Raw genomic sequence first — 15,175 nt, 5'->3', positions numbered from 1 at the left:
ATGCAACACAGGCCCACCTGCCCAGGGGTGGCAGCACCCACAGTGGGCTGGCCCCTCCCACATCACTCAACAAGATGATGCCCCTCAGACATGGCCACAGGCCAGTCCAATAGAGGCAATCCCCAACTGAGGCTCCCTCAACCCAGGTGTGTCAAGTTGACACTAAAGCTATCCAGCTCACATGCATTACCACACCTGCCTTATATTCCTTTTGTTTGTGCTTTCCTATTTCCTATCTGTATTTCTTTATTCCATTTCCCCCACTGTACTGATTTAAAAACTAATGTCTAATCAATCTATTTGTGTTCATGTTCCCTATTATTATTCTAGACTTAGTCCCTCAACCCAGGTGTGTCAAGTTGACACTAAAGCTATCCAGCTCACATGCATTACCACACCTGCCTTATATTCCTTTTGTTTGTGCTTTCCTATTTCCTATCTGTATTTCTTTATTCCATTTCCCCCACTGTACTGATTTAAAAACTAATGTCTAATCAATCTATTTGTGTTCATGTTCCCTATTATTATTCTAGACTTAGAGACAGCTGGTTAGCTGAGGAGGTAGCTCAGTGATAGAGTGCTTGCCTAGCATGCTTGAGGCCCTGGGTTCAATCCCTAGTATTACAAATGATGGATGGGAGATGGGGGAGAGAAAGAAAGCAGATTATTCTGTGCTCTCATAAATAAAACACCCAACTTTTGGCTAACCATACATGGTTACTGAGAATAAAGACATTTCCCAAACTTCTTTGGTGCTAGGTAACCATGTGACTAGGATACGGCCAATGGTATCTGAGCAGAAGGAACACATGCAATCTGTGCATCACACACTTAGAAGAGTGGAGTTGTGGACACCAGGGTGAACCATCTTCAAACACACAGAGCTGGACTGCTTCTATCTGGAAAGCTACACATGAAATACACAAGCATCTGTCTGGTTTAAGCCACTGATTTTTGTTTGTTTGTTTGCTTGTTTGTTTTTTGAGACAGGGTCTCACTATGTAGCCCTGGCTGACCTAAAACTCATTTTGCAGATCAGGCTGGCCTCAGACTCACAGAATGCTGGGATTAAAGGTGTGCCACAATGCCTGGCTGCTTTTTGTTATTGTTGTGTTTTTGTTGTTGTTGTTGTTGTTGTTGTTTTTATATAAATAGAAGTCTTCCCTCTGGGCCTGCTTCAGCCCACTCAGCTGAGTAGATCCCACTTATCCTTCCTTCTCTTATCCCTCTGAATACCATAACCTAAGGCAAGGTTCTCAAGCTTTATGGTAACGAAATCATTTTCTGGGATCTCATTAAACACAAGTTATTAACAACACCCCAAAGATTTAGAACAAAACATACTCTTAAACAAGCAGCACACCACGTGGTTCTGACCACACCGTCCTTAAACCACTGGCTAAGACCTACTATACTTTCCCTGAGGTAGGTGAGTTCCTACAATTTTACTGGCAGTAAAGGGCAATGCCAACAGACCCAGAGTTCAAGTCTAGTCTCGCCCAAGGCCATGCCTCAGCCATGGAAATGCAGAGGTGATGCAAGACTCGCCTTCTGGACTCCAAGTTGCAGGACCATCAGCAAGACAAGTCATTTATTCCATTCATTCCAGCTTTACTAATGACAGTACTTGAAGAGGGGGAAGAAGAACTTTGCCTTTGTACAAGGAAAGAAGTATGGATTAGCTAAGCAAATTGATATTGTAACCAAATCCTAGGCAGAATAGTTGAGTCACTCCTGTTTTGTGTATGCAAACAAATATATTTTAAGTGCAGGTCTTTACTCTCTGGTTTTTGGGGGGAGGGTGGGGGGGTCTTTTTGAGACAAGGTCTCCCTGTAGCCCTAGCTCCCAGCTGGCCTGAACTCACCATGTGGACCAGGCTGGCCTCAAACTCACAGAGATCTGCCTGCCTCTGCCTCCCGAGTTCTGGGATTAAAGGCGTGCACCACTACGCCACTACGCTCTCTACTCTCTAGACAGGTTATTACCATAAAATACCTCTGAGAGTCAGCTACTTGAATATATGCCTCCAATGTGGCCCAAAGTGGCCAGCTCCCCACACCAGGTAAAACAGTTCCAATTCAAGACCGATTTTGTTAGCTCACTTATATATAATTCCCAAAATAGTTCTGAGAGATACATATTGTATCCTGGCCTTACAGAAGGTTTTTGCCAAGGTCACAAAGCCAGGAAGGTACAGAGCTAGGCAGGTCTGACTCCAAAGTCTGCTGCAGCTCACTGAGTCATGAGCAGCACGGTGGAGATTTCCATTGTTCTCCTTAACAGCCCCGCCAGGGGGATAAAATGTCAGCAGTAGTAGTAGCTGTAACAGTGATGATGATGATGATGATGATGATGATGATGATGATAGAGCCACAGGTGACTTAGTGACAGAGGGCAAAAATGATTTTTTTTTTTTGAGATAGTCTTACTATGCAGCCCTGGAACTCTCTTTATATAGACCAGACTGGCCTCAAACTCACACGGAGACCTGCCTGCTTCCACCTCCTGAGTGCTGAGATTAAAACAGATTATATATCATTCTTTAGCATGGTATTTGAGGTGACAGAGGAGGGAGGAATGTCAGGTAAAAGCTTAGAAAATTGTTCAGAATTTGGTCTTAAAATCTAAAGAGCTTGGGGCTGGAGAGATGGGTGGCTCAGCACTTAAGAACAATGACTGTTCTTGCAGAAGAACTGGGTTCAAATCTCAGCACCCACATGGCAGCTAACAACTGTCTGTAACTCCAGTTCCAGAGGATCCAACAGCCTCTTCTGTCCTCTGCAGGCATTGCACAACACAGGTGCACTTAGTTACATGTAGGCAATATATGCATACACATAAAATAAAAATAATAAATAAATTTTAAATAAAAATCTAAAGAGCTGAGTCTGGATGTGGTGGCACATGCCTTTAGTCCCAGCACTAGGGAGGCAGGAGGTAGGTCTCTGTCGAGGCCAGCCTGATCTACATAGTGAGGTCCAGGCCAGCTGGGGCTACAGAGGAGACCCTGTCTCAAAAAGACCAAAACAAAACAAAACAAAAACAAACCCCCCAAAGAACAAAAAACCAAACCAAACCAAACCAAAACCCCAACCAACCAACTAAACAAACAACAAACTACAGAGCTACCTTGGCTTTTCATTTTGCATGAAAATATAACAGTCTTAATGAAAGTTCACTTTTCCCAACTCTCCTCTCCCAACTCTGAGATGGCTCCTGAGGTTGGGGAGCAACTCACCTTGTCAGCCAGCAGCTCCCTTATTTTGCTGGCCTGAAGGCGGAAGCGGAAGAGCTGCGTTTCCAGGGCCAGGCAGCGTTTCTGCCAGTCTACACTGCTCCGGACTTCCACCTTGACTTCAGCCATACTGGAATCAACGTCTGGATATTCCAGGGAGCTCTAAGTTCCAGCACACTGAGGGAGGAAAAGATAAGTGAGTGTGAAGAGAACATATGGGGGATGGGGGTCGGGGGTGGGAGGAAGAGACCAAAGGGCAGAGAAAACAGGGTGGGGGAGGGAGTTCCTGCTCTCTCTGTTGCACCCCCACCTTTCTCAGCCCAGTGTGTCCTGCTCTAGGACCTGGTTAGCTGAGCAATCTTGGGACAAAACCTAAGACTTAAGGAAGACCTTGTCTCTTTTATCTTGTGATTGTTTTCATATATTTTAATAAGTGATGTCCTTATAAAGCATTTCTTTTGGGCTTTAAACTTTTTAAAATTAGCATACCAAGTATTAGGCTTTTATAATAGAATTTTCAAGTAAAAACAGTTTTTGTTGATTCTCCTCCTCCATCGCCCTTCCCTCCTTGTCCCCCCTTCCACCCACAGAATCCTTTCCACTCTCATGTCATATATACTCTATTGCCCCCAACCCTTCTGTAACACCTCTTTTTCCCTCTCATGGTCCCCTTTTTAGTTTCATAACAAGTGTAGAAACTCTTTAATTGGGGAGATGTAAACAAACACCTCCCTTCTCCTTATAGGGAACCAAGGACAAACCAAAGTCAACTTGGGAACCAATGAGTTTATCAGGTTTACTTATGGAGCATGGGTGAAAGGATACTTGCAGGAATGTGGGTGTCCCCAAAGCAACAGCACCACCAAACAGCCTCACCCCAACATGGAAAACAACATCCCCATAGCTACATATGTGGAATCCTCCCACTTCATTAACCTTCCACAGTCTTGTCTACTCTAGTCTTGTCACTTCCTGATACCACAAGGCTATGTGAAATTGGGGCAAAATCACATGAAACTGGGCATGAGGTGCAGAAGGGAGTGGCTCGAATCTCAGGTAAGGGTCCAGTGATCCTCCACAACCTCTCCTCTATGGGAGAACTTCAATAGTCAACAAGTCTGCTCTCAGGGGTCTCTTGTAAGTAGTCACAGCTATTCTGATGAATGTGATGGGAGGACAGCACTCTCCAATGACAGTCTATACTCACACTCACACCCACATATATACATAACATATAGACATAAATATTAAAAGCTAAGATCTGAATATGAACTAGAACACGTGATATTTGTCTTCTAAGTCTGGGTCACCTGGCTTAATATGCAAATCTTCGGGTCCATCCATTTTTCTACAACTTTCATCATTTCATTCTCATTTATAACTTAATAAAACTTCATTCTGTATCCACTTATCTGCTGATGGACAAGATCTAGGCTGGTTCCATTTCCTTGGAATTGTGACTAGTGAGTGCATGGATAAACATGGATAGCAAGTCCCTCTGTGGTACGATATGGAGTCTTTTGGGAATATGCCCAGGAGGGTATAGCTGGGTCATATGGATGTTCTGTTTAATTTTTGAGAAACCTCCACACTGCTTCCATAATAGCTGTACTGGTTTACATTCCTACCAGCAGCAAATAAGAATGGATTCCTCTTTTCCCACATCCTCACCAGTATTTTTTGTCATCTCTTTTCTTGATAGTCATTCCAACTGGGGCAAGAAGTAAAAAGTAAGGTTCACTTGTTTTTCATTCAATTATCCACTCACCAACTATACGTCAGATACTATTCTAGGTCTGGAGTTGAGAAAGTAAAGAAGTCCCTGGTTCTGAGTTTTCCAAGGAACTTTAGGAAGGTATAACTGCAAAATTAAAACATACAATTGCCAACTGATGTGTGGAGAAATGGGAACAGGGAAATGGGCTGGTTATTGCAGTGGGGGTCCTGGTGTTTGGGAATGCTTAAAGTGAAAACAAATTCACCCAAGGTCACACAGCTAACTGGAGGCAGAGCTCTGGTTCTCCATTTAGTTCTGATTCTACTATACAATGTAGATTTTAGATGGGGGAAACAGACAGGAAATACACTTTGGATTTCCTTGATACTTTTCTGTTTAGCTGAGGTCTTTACCAATTGTCAACGACTGGCTCATCCTGACTAGAAACAGATTCTCATCCTCTCATCCCCTTTATGTCATAAGATGCAAGTCAGAAAACTAGATGCTTTCCTGCAGCCTCTGGAGAAAGCCACCTTTAATAACTCCAGCCAGGGAAACTTACCCAGATGTCTCCTGCATGTCATTTAGAAGGAAAAACTGGGTCAAGGGTGAGAAGAGGAAGCAGCAGGCATGAATGAATGTACCTGAGCTTGGAGAAAGAGGCACAGGGTGACCAGGAAGGAGAGAAAAGCTGGAAGGCATGATCAGCATCAGGGCTTATAAACCTCCCAGGGCACTGTCAGTAATTACCCTGAGCAGCAAGCATAAGTTAGGCCTGCTGCAAACCATGATATATGATCATCTGAGTACTAAATCATTTTAAGAAATGTCTGTTCACTTTTTTTAGCTGGATGGTATTCTTTAATGTCACCTGTTAGAGGTACATATGATTTGCAGGGGAAATAATAAAATACTCTATGGCAAGAGTGGGGAATAACATACACCAAATAAGATTTCTCAAAATAGTGACAATTAGTACGTGTGTGTGGCGCTGGGAATTGAACCCAGGGCATCACACATGCTAGGCAAGTGCCCTCTCTACCTCTCGGCTACACCCTAGCCCTAACTGTTAATGATTTTTGAAGCTAGGTAATAAGTTTATGAGCATTTGTTATAGTGGTCTTTCTACTTGAATACATGCTTGTAATTTACCATAAAATGTGTTGTTTTAAAATCTTCTTTTCCTTCTTCAGGAATCACATGGCCTCTGAAACCCAGCCACCTTCAGTCCTAGTGCCAAATATTACTTGGAAGCAATGGTGCCCTCTTTCATGGCTAGTCACTAACACTGTTCTTCCTCTCAAACTTGTCTTCCACTAGTAGCTTTCTCCCATTTTGCTTTACAAATAGCTATCACTTATTGAGTCGTTACTATATGCCAGGCATGTGTACATGTGCAGCCTCTTTAACAACCTAGAAACTATAGGAAGGCACTACTGCCCCACACAGGACACCAAGGAACAGAGAACCTGAGTAACTTCTACAGAAAGTTCCACAGATGATAAGGAATAGGGCTGGGATCCTGGTTCCAAATCCCCCTTCACCCATTCAAAAAATGGAAAAAGGCTGGTGGTGTAGGTCAGTGGTAGTACACTTGCTGAGCATGCTTGAGGCACTGGATTTGATCCTGGGTAGAAGGAGGAAGGGAGGGAAGGGCATCCTATTTCTGATTCTATTGAGTAAGATAAATTGTTAAGAGCAGAGAAGCATTCTAAAATACCTTTCAGAAGCCTTATCACTTATATAAACCTATAACCCAGATTTTCTAAGGCATCTGGGGCTCAGACATTCTGCCAGGACAAATCTCCAAGCTCAGACACCATGCCAGTAGACCCAGAGAAAAGGTCCAACAATTAAACCACTGATGGTTCTAGTGTCCGACTCTTTTGGTGCTGTGATCTTCAGAACACTGGACACATGATCTAAGCCCAGAAGTGTCATCCCAGACAATCAGAACATTGTGACCTCCCAGCCATTCCCACTTCAAAAGACTGGGACCAACTGGAACGAGCAGGAAGACAGAAGACAAAAACAAACCATGACCTTTTTTGAGCTAAGATCACTGCTGAAAAGACAAAGAGAACCTTGCAGGGCTGGGAGAAGGCAGAGGCTTTGTGTTGACTTTCTTTGTCCTTTGGGAAAATTTAGTTTTTCCTATAATCAGAAAAATGGGAGATCTGAGACTAGCCTAGGAGTCTTGCAACTTGCCCAGGGCTAAGAATTAAAGTACCTAAGTAAAACCCAGAGGCATGGGAAAGAAACTTTGGTGACTTGAGTTTGATTTTAAAATTTTAAATCCTCCTTAATGACTGTCCATACTGTTGCAGGGATTCTATGCGGACAGGAAATCCCAGATCAAAGTCTCCTAGAACTTTGGAAAGAAAATGCCTCTAGTCTCTGCCTGGCCCTGATATCTGAGATTACAGACTTCAATGAGTTCTTTTCTCCCAACAAGCATCTTCATGACATCATGGTTCTGGACTATCAAGTGGTCTGCTTAATCTTCTCTCTGCCTTAGGGATACTGACAAGTTCCTAAGGAGGCTGGGATTTGTGCTAGGCTTGCCTTGGCATGTAAAGGGCATTTAGAGGTTTGGAATCAGATCAGGAGCAAGGTGCCTACTGCCAAACTCAAGGCCTGGAGGCTGTCCAGGCTAAAGTAGGTGGTAGTCCCAACAGCTATAAAATGAGGGATGTTAAGGGAAGATGTTAGCAAGCTGAACTTTGCCTGCTAAGTGACCTTGTAATTGTACCTCCCCAAAAGATGTGCACGGATAAACAGAAATGAATACCTGCAATTTAAAGAATGGTTCACTCTTAATCTCAATCTCTCTCTCTCTCTCTCTCTCTCTGTCTCTCTGTCTCTCTGTCTCTGTGTGTGTGTGTCTGTGTATACATATGTGGAAGCCAGAGATCAACAATGATGTCTTCCTCAATCACTCTCTACCTTATTTTTTTGAGACAGGGTCTTTCACTAAACCTGAAGCTCACACATTGGCTAGACTCCCTGGCCAGCAAGTCCCTGGGCTTCTTTTATCCTAGAGACTTGCTGGTCTACCAGTCTAGCCCTGGTAGATGAGCCAGATGAGTGCCACGATCTTTACCAACTGCTTTGGAGCTCCCCAAATCCAGCAACCTGAAGTGCCATGGAGGCCCCCTGGGACATGCTACAGGGCAGGGGCTGAGAGTAGAGGAAGCTGTGGAAAAAAGAACAGGAAGCCCTTTGGTGACTTCAGACTCGGATTTATCAGAGAGAACACAGGCTGTACTTGGAATCTCTTGGGCAAGCTTGGGGGATTTGGCCAGAAATAGACAAAATGCCGAGATTAAATTAATTCAGCCAACTTTTGCTAAAGTGATTCCTATATGCAACAATGAAGATGTAAAGCTGAGTAAAGATCTTCTTCTGACTTATGAACCCTCAAGTCTGGTCACTGCAGACCCAGGCCAGCACAGTGCCTCAATGACATCATCAGAAGGTCATGGGGGCCAAGCATGGTAGTGTATACCTGTGATTCCAGCACTCTGAAGACTAAGGCAGAAGGGCCACCAGTGAGACCCTTGCCTAAAAAGAAAATACACACACCACACACACCACATACACACACACACACACACACACACGCACGCACACACACAGAGTAATGAAGCTTCTCACCAGGGTTCCTTTCCTGAATGTGAGGCCCTCAGGAGACTTCCACTTTTTATGAATGGGCTAAGCACCTAATCTGAAAGTGCTGTTCTTTGAAACGGCCAACTGCTGGAAAGAAGAGCCATGCACCTCCTCCAGGTAATACATCTGGAAGGAGAGGGTGAGCAGACAAGGTACAACTCAACTCCCTCAGATCTCAGCATGCCATTTGACAGAAGCCAGCAGCAAACATTCTGAAACCTCTGCTGGGTGTGAGCATCGAATTTCAAACAGTGTTAGAGGAGATAAAGGAAAGAGAGAGCTTGTCCTAGGCCTAGAGAACCTATATATCAAAAGGAGGGTTTTCCCTTAATAACAGAAACAGCCCAGGACTTAAAATCCCATGCCTTGAGGCCAAACAACCTGGGTACTGGCTCAGACACTAAATAATCCATTTGCTTAGCTTCCCTGGTCCTCAGTTCCACTTTGAAATTGAGGGCAATGCTATTTAGAAATGAGAGCGATAATATCGATATCAATATCAGTATGAATAATCTAAAGCTGTCAATATTTAATTATCTTTTGACCTTCAAAAACGGCAATTTTGGAGCTGGAGAGATGGCTTGCTCAGCAGTTAAGAGCACTGACTCTTGCAGAGGGCCTGGTTCCCAGCACTCACATGGTTGCTAGCAATCACCCCCCATCCCCACCACCCTGTGATCCCACATCTTCTGGCCTCCACAGGCATTGCATGACATGGATGCACTTACACACAGGCAAAATACGCATATACATCAAATAAAAATAAATACCGCCCCCCCCAAAAAAAAGCAATTTCAAGCCAGGCACGACACCTGTAATCCCAGGACTCAGGAGGCTGAGGAAGGAGGATAGCCTCAAATTCCAAGACAGCCTGTGCTATATAAAGTGAGATACAGTCTCAACAAACAAAGGGGATTTCAGCTGGGTGTGGCACTACATGTCCTGTAATCCTAGCACTTGAAAGCTAGAGGCAGGAAGAGACCAGTTCTAGGACAGAGTGAGAACTTTCAAAAAAAAAAAAAAAGGAAATCTCAGCACTGTGTATGCATCTATAATAGAATCAGAGGAAGACATTACACAAAATTTCCTTGAAAATTAAAGGAGCTATTAAAAATCTGACCCCCTATTAGGTACATAAGTACTCAATATCTAACAGCTAATACTACTGGCAACAAACAAAACACAAACCATCAGTGCCCTGGGCATATGAGGATATGTGGTTCATGGCTATGCTCACTGCCAGCTCACAGTGAAGAGGTCATATGATTTTAATAATTACATTGTCTATTATCTTTCAGGATTAAACGAGAGGGTGTAAGGCACAAAGTAAGGCTCCTTCCTATGCCTTCAGCAGTAGTTCTCCTCAAAGGCAACCACTGCTGGGGGTTTTGTGTTTTTTCAGAGTTATCCAGGGCATATGCATTCAAATACAAGCTTAATACACACACAATTATGCAAACTATATATAGGTGTGTGTATATATATATACACATATATAGTGTATATATAGCCATCCCTCCAGCTGAATACACTATATGCACTGTACTTAACAACAGAACTCAGAGCTCTTCCTTTTACCACACATCCTTACTGTGTTTCCCTCCATGCTTTTCAGAGCTTTAATGCTTTCTATTGTGTGACTATTATATGGTCGTACTTAAGGAACCCTTACTGATGGAGATTTGAGTTGTTTCCAAACTTCTGTTAAAATAATACTGCAATGAATATTCAATGAATATCCATCATTTCATATATATCAGAGTATATCTGAAGGACAGCCCTGGAAATGGAATCAGAGGGTTAGGTGACATTATAAAGTACCCTCCACTGAGGCTCTCCTAATGCATATTTCAACCAGCAGTTAAGTGCTCAAATCAGACTTCAGTTTTGCGGTTTTTTTCACAGGGTCTTATTATGTAGCCCAGGCTGGTCTGGAACTTGCCATATAGGAGGCTTGCTTTGAATCAGTAGGCCTCCTTCCTTATACTCCTAAGTACTAGGATTGCAGGTATGGGCCACTATGTCAGGCTACATCAGTTTTGAACCAGATTTTGATAGAGGGCAAGTTGGGTCATTTGGTGTGCCCAGGCAATGCAGGATGGTGGCTCAGCACCAGTCTTCTCTGAAGTTTCCAAAACAGGAGTGGGGAATCCCTGTACTTTAAGACCTGCATGTATAAAGCATTCTCCAACCTCTAAGGAACATAGTTCAATACAATTACACAGCTTTGTAGAGACAAGGAGAATACTAAAGAGGTATGTGTTGGACATGATGACATGCCTATAATGTCTGCTCTAAGAAGGCTGAGGCAGGAGGATTGGGATACCAGTTGTGAGACTGCCGAAAGACAGAAAGAGAAAGAAAGACAAAGTGAGAGAGGGAAGGAAGGAAGGAAGGAAGGAAGGAAGGAAGGAAGGAAGGAAGGAGTTTCTGTGCATGGGGGGCAGAAAGGAGGGAGGGAGGGAGGAAGGAAGGAAGGAAAGAAGAAAAAAGAGAGAAAGAAAGAAAAGAAAGACAGACAAATAGACCCTGGGGAGTGGAACCAGAGGAACACTCTCCTTTCCTATAGATGGTGACTTCCAAAGAGAGCAGAAGGGGCACCACAGGTTTTTGTTGTTAACTGTTCATTTCCATGAGTTTCCATGGATTCTGGGTGAACAGAATCACAACCCAGCTCTGAGTAGATCCCTTGAGCAAGTCGGGGAGGGCAAGGGACAACATTACATTTGGAATCTGGAAGGCTTAGGTTTGGGATTTGCCTCTATGTGACCTTTTTCAGTTCTATAACCTTGGGCAGGTCGCAATTTTTGAGTACTGATTTCCTCCTTTGCAGAGAAACATGAATAGTCAGCCGGTCTACAGCATTAAGTGGTGTACTACCAGCACTATGGTGTCTGACACGTAAAAGATCTGGTGCCAATGAATTGACAACTCTCTACTGAAGTTATTTCAACGACTTTTCACACGTTTTCCTGGAACCCAGGATCTGTTGGTAAGTTTTAAGAAATAGAGTCATAGCAGAAGTTCTTGGAGGCGATATCCTGACAGGGAGGAAGTATCCTGACCGGGAGCAATCCAACAGGGAGAGGGTCTTCACTCCCTCCGCCACCCCTATGGGGGATGCGTTCCTAAGCCTGCTAGGACACAAAGCCCCGATGCCATTCGGCGCCCAACCTGTGCTCTTTGCTGCTGGCAGGCACGTAACTAAGAGTCCAGCCTGACCCACAAGGACGCCAGGAAACATCCAGAATGCACATTAGAAGCGGCCTATGACGAGGTGCGGAGGGGAGCAGGAGGAGTGAGCGCGGGAGCAACCGTGGTGGAAGACCGCACGTACGTCCAGGGAGCCCTTCCCGGGAGCAACTGGATTAAGCCGGTCCCCAACGGCAGGACCTACCCCGGGAAGGCAAGCCCTGGCCTCCCGGTGTGGGTGTCCAGCAGCGCCCGATTCCCCGCGCGCGGCCCGCGACTCCTAGGTAGGGAGGCACCTGCTCCGGTGTAGTCTCCCAGCCGCGAGGAGCCAGTCCCGGAGCCCAGCCGAACGCTCTCGCCCGCCGGGCCACACCGGCCCGGCTCGCTCACCTGCCGCGAGCTACGGGCGTCTCCGCCTCGCCCCCGGCATTCGCGCGTCCCCCGCCGACCTAGCGTGGCTCCCGCTGCAGCGGGTCCCAAGCGGCCGCCCGGTCTCCGCTCCCCCGCAGTAGGGGTCGCGGTGGGAGGGCAGCCGGCTGGCTCCGCACAAAGCCGGGCACGCTGCGCCCAGTGCCGGCCGCTCCCGCTGCACCGCCGCGCCCACTCCCTCCGCCCCGCGCGCCGTGCGGCGCTCTGCGGACCGATCGCAGCCAGGCACAGGAAATGACCTCAGCAGGCTCCAGCCTCCCACCGCTGCAAACCGCGGGCGCGCTCCGGCCGCTCAGAGGGATGCGGGTCCGGGGCCGTGTGGTCAGCGGCTTCCAGCCTGCGTGCCAGCTGCCACCGGGATCTCCTAGGCCCGGGAAAGCGTGGGACTCTGGCAGGATGGGGACAAGACTAGACCCTCCCCCTGAAGGAGGTTCCAGCATTTGTCTAGCCACCTGTAAGAAAGTACCGCCCGCTTATTTGGAGCAGTCTGTACCGCTGATTTGTAGTTTGGAGGGGAAAGAAGCGGGGGGAGGGGTCACCATAGCTCACAGGATAACTCGCTTGCGTATGTATGTATGTATGTAAACTTATCTTAAAGGCGAAGGCCAGGGAGTCCGAAAGATAAGCAGGACACTCATCAAAGAGCCCTTGTTCCTCAGGCATTTGCAGTTCCTCTAACCAGTTCCCATAATCGCACTTCTAAGAGGCCCTTGGACACCTTGTTTGGTTAGAGGATGTGGAGTAAAGAAGATAGATGCATGTGAACGATAGCTAGGCAGACCCTACTTTTGAAAACTGCTTTTTTGGCTGGGGTGTACGAGGTCCTGGGTTCGATTCCCCAGCACCAAAAACAAACAGACAAACAAAAAACAGAGCTGTCTTCCCTAATCCTGCAAACTCAGTCAAGACCTGAACAGAAACAAAACGAAACACCATCCATCAGGGCCTGTTTCTCCGAGTGGGTGTTGGAGGATTCATGCCTGGCACTCACTAAGTCCCTGGCCCCACCCTAGGTTTGAATCTGAATCTGAGGGTAGGGGTGGGGCTGACAACCTCCCCAGGCGATTCTCACACACAATTTTGAAAGCCCAAGTGCTAAAGAAAGCAATTAAACCGGCATGGTAGGACTCCAAAGGCTGAATTTGCAAATGGCTTTATAGGCAAGTCCTTTGGGTTTGGGGAAGGGAAGGCTCATCCACTCATTTTGAATAAGGGATAATTATGTGCATGATATAAATCTCAAATACAGAAAACTAACAATGAAAACAAAGTTTTTCTTCCATTCTGCCCCTTGGCCCAGATCACCCCAACCCAAATGCAACTATTGTCATAACTTTTTATGTGTAGCCTTTCAAGATACTTTATGTAATATGTATATGCATTGGTCTATATGCATGTATATGTATTTATAATCACCCACACTAAGAAACCCTTGCTTTTTGTTTCCCTCTTGACATTATCATTTGATGACTTTTTTTGAGACAAGGTGGTCTCTCACTATGTATCCCTGGCAGGCCTAGAACTCACTATATAGACCAGACTGGCCTCCAACTCTTACAGACCTTCCTGTCTCTGCTTCCTGAGTGCTGGGATCAAAGGTGTGCACCACCACACCTGGCCTCATTTGTTAGACTCTTGAGAGGTATTAGTGTGTTTACAGCTGCCTTGCTTTTAAAAAACAATTTCCTAATACTTATAATGATGACCATTTTCAAACTGTTAACATTAGCTTGTTGTTCCAAGTGACCCCACAGTAAAGGATGGAGCAGAGAGATGGGAAGAATGTTACCATGTGCCTTGGTTTCAAGGATCCCTTGGGGCAATCTTGGGGAACAAGGATGAAATCTGGTCTGAACCAATATGGCCCTTAGGTAATGGTCAAGTTCTTATATTAGCAGCTGTGGAACATGAGCAAAGGCCACTTGTCTGCACCTGCAAATTCCTATAGGTGAAATATTAAAAATGCCTAAGGCCAGGGGCTAGAGAGATGGCTCAACATTTAAGAGCACTGGCTGATTTTGCAGAATCCACATGGCAGCTAACTGCTGTTCGTAACTCCAGTTCTAAGGAATCCAACACTCTCTTCTGACCTCCATAGGCATTGCACTCATAGGTCTGCTTTAAATACATGTAGGTGAAACATTCATGCAATAAGAAGTTAAAAAAAAAATGGCTAGAGTCAAACCAGCCAAGTATACATCTATTGGCAAACAGACACAAAATGGTCACCTAACCTACTTTAAGGTATGCAGGCAGCTGGCCTGGTCTGATTCTTAAACTTCATTCGTGCAAGGACTCATACAATCTTCTTGACTGACTCCGTATTGAGAAAAGCACTTATTTCACCAAGGAAAGATTATTTCTAGTATCTCTCAAGCACATTAAGCCCTCGGGTATAGATTTTGATGGACTTTGAAGTGCTTGTGTAACCAAGCTCTGGAGTGCAGATTGCTGATTGCACCACTTCGGATGCTAACCCCTTCTCTAAGGGTAGAGGAGGAGTCCATTTATATACACACACCACGAGGTTGAAGCTGGAATGTTGAAAAGAATAAACTCATACAGAGTTACTAACAGCATCTTTGTCTAGGCCTGGCTTCCTGGCAGCACTTCAGGAAAGAAGGGGAACCTGGGGACTGGAGAGACATCAATTCAAGTCTCTATCACTTTGGAGGTGGTGTGACCTTCCAGAAGTTGCTTAAATTCTGTGAGTCAATTCATTTGTAAAGTAGTGATAGTAATAATTCTTTAGAAAGAATTGAATGGGGGTTGGAGAGATGGCTCAGTGATGAAAAGGATATGCTGATCTTGCAGAGGACCTGGGTTTGGTTCTAAGCACTTACGTGGAGGCTCACAATGACCTATAACTCCAGGGGATACAATGCCCTCTTCTGGCCACTGAGGGTACCAGGAGTGCACATGGTACACA

The 15,175-nt window shown here is 45.3% G+C and overlaps 1 protein-coding gene across 3 annotated transcripts in view; it reads right to left on the bottom strand.

The window, feature by feature from the left end:
* The window catches only part of Plekhh1 (pleckstrin homology, MyTH4 and FERM domain containing H1), a 51,856-nt gene extending 39,540 nt beyond the window's left edge, over positions 1 to 12,316 (bottom strand). For all 3 annotated transcript variants that reach the window (XM_008852157.3, XM_029555558.1, XM_008852158.2), the window contains exons 1-2: positions 12,208 to 12,316; positions 3,240 to 3,413 (exon numbers count right to left, since the gene is read on the bottom strand). In XM_008852157.3, coding sequence (XP_008850379.1) covers positions 3,240 to 3,365 — 126 coding nt within the window. In that variant the 5' untranslated portion in view covers positions 3,366 to 3,413; positions 12,208 to 12,316. The remainder of the gene's footprint in view (positions 1 to 3,239; positions 3,414 to 12,207) is intronic.
* Positions 12,317 to 15,175: the final 2,859 nt, after the last annotated feature.

The sequence above is a fragment of the Nannospalax galili genome, unplaced genomic scaffold (genome assembly GCF_000622305.1).
Source record: "Nannospalax galili isolate Female #2095 unplaced genomic scaffold, S.galili_v1.0 scaffold285, whole genome shotgun sequence".
Taxonomy (NCBI): domain Eukaryota; kingdom Metazoa; phylum Chordata; class Mammalia; order Rodentia; family Spalacidae; genus Nannospalax; species Nannospalax galili.
Note: the sequence above shows the minus strand (reverse complement) of the source record. Positions and strands in the feature narration are given on the sequence as shown.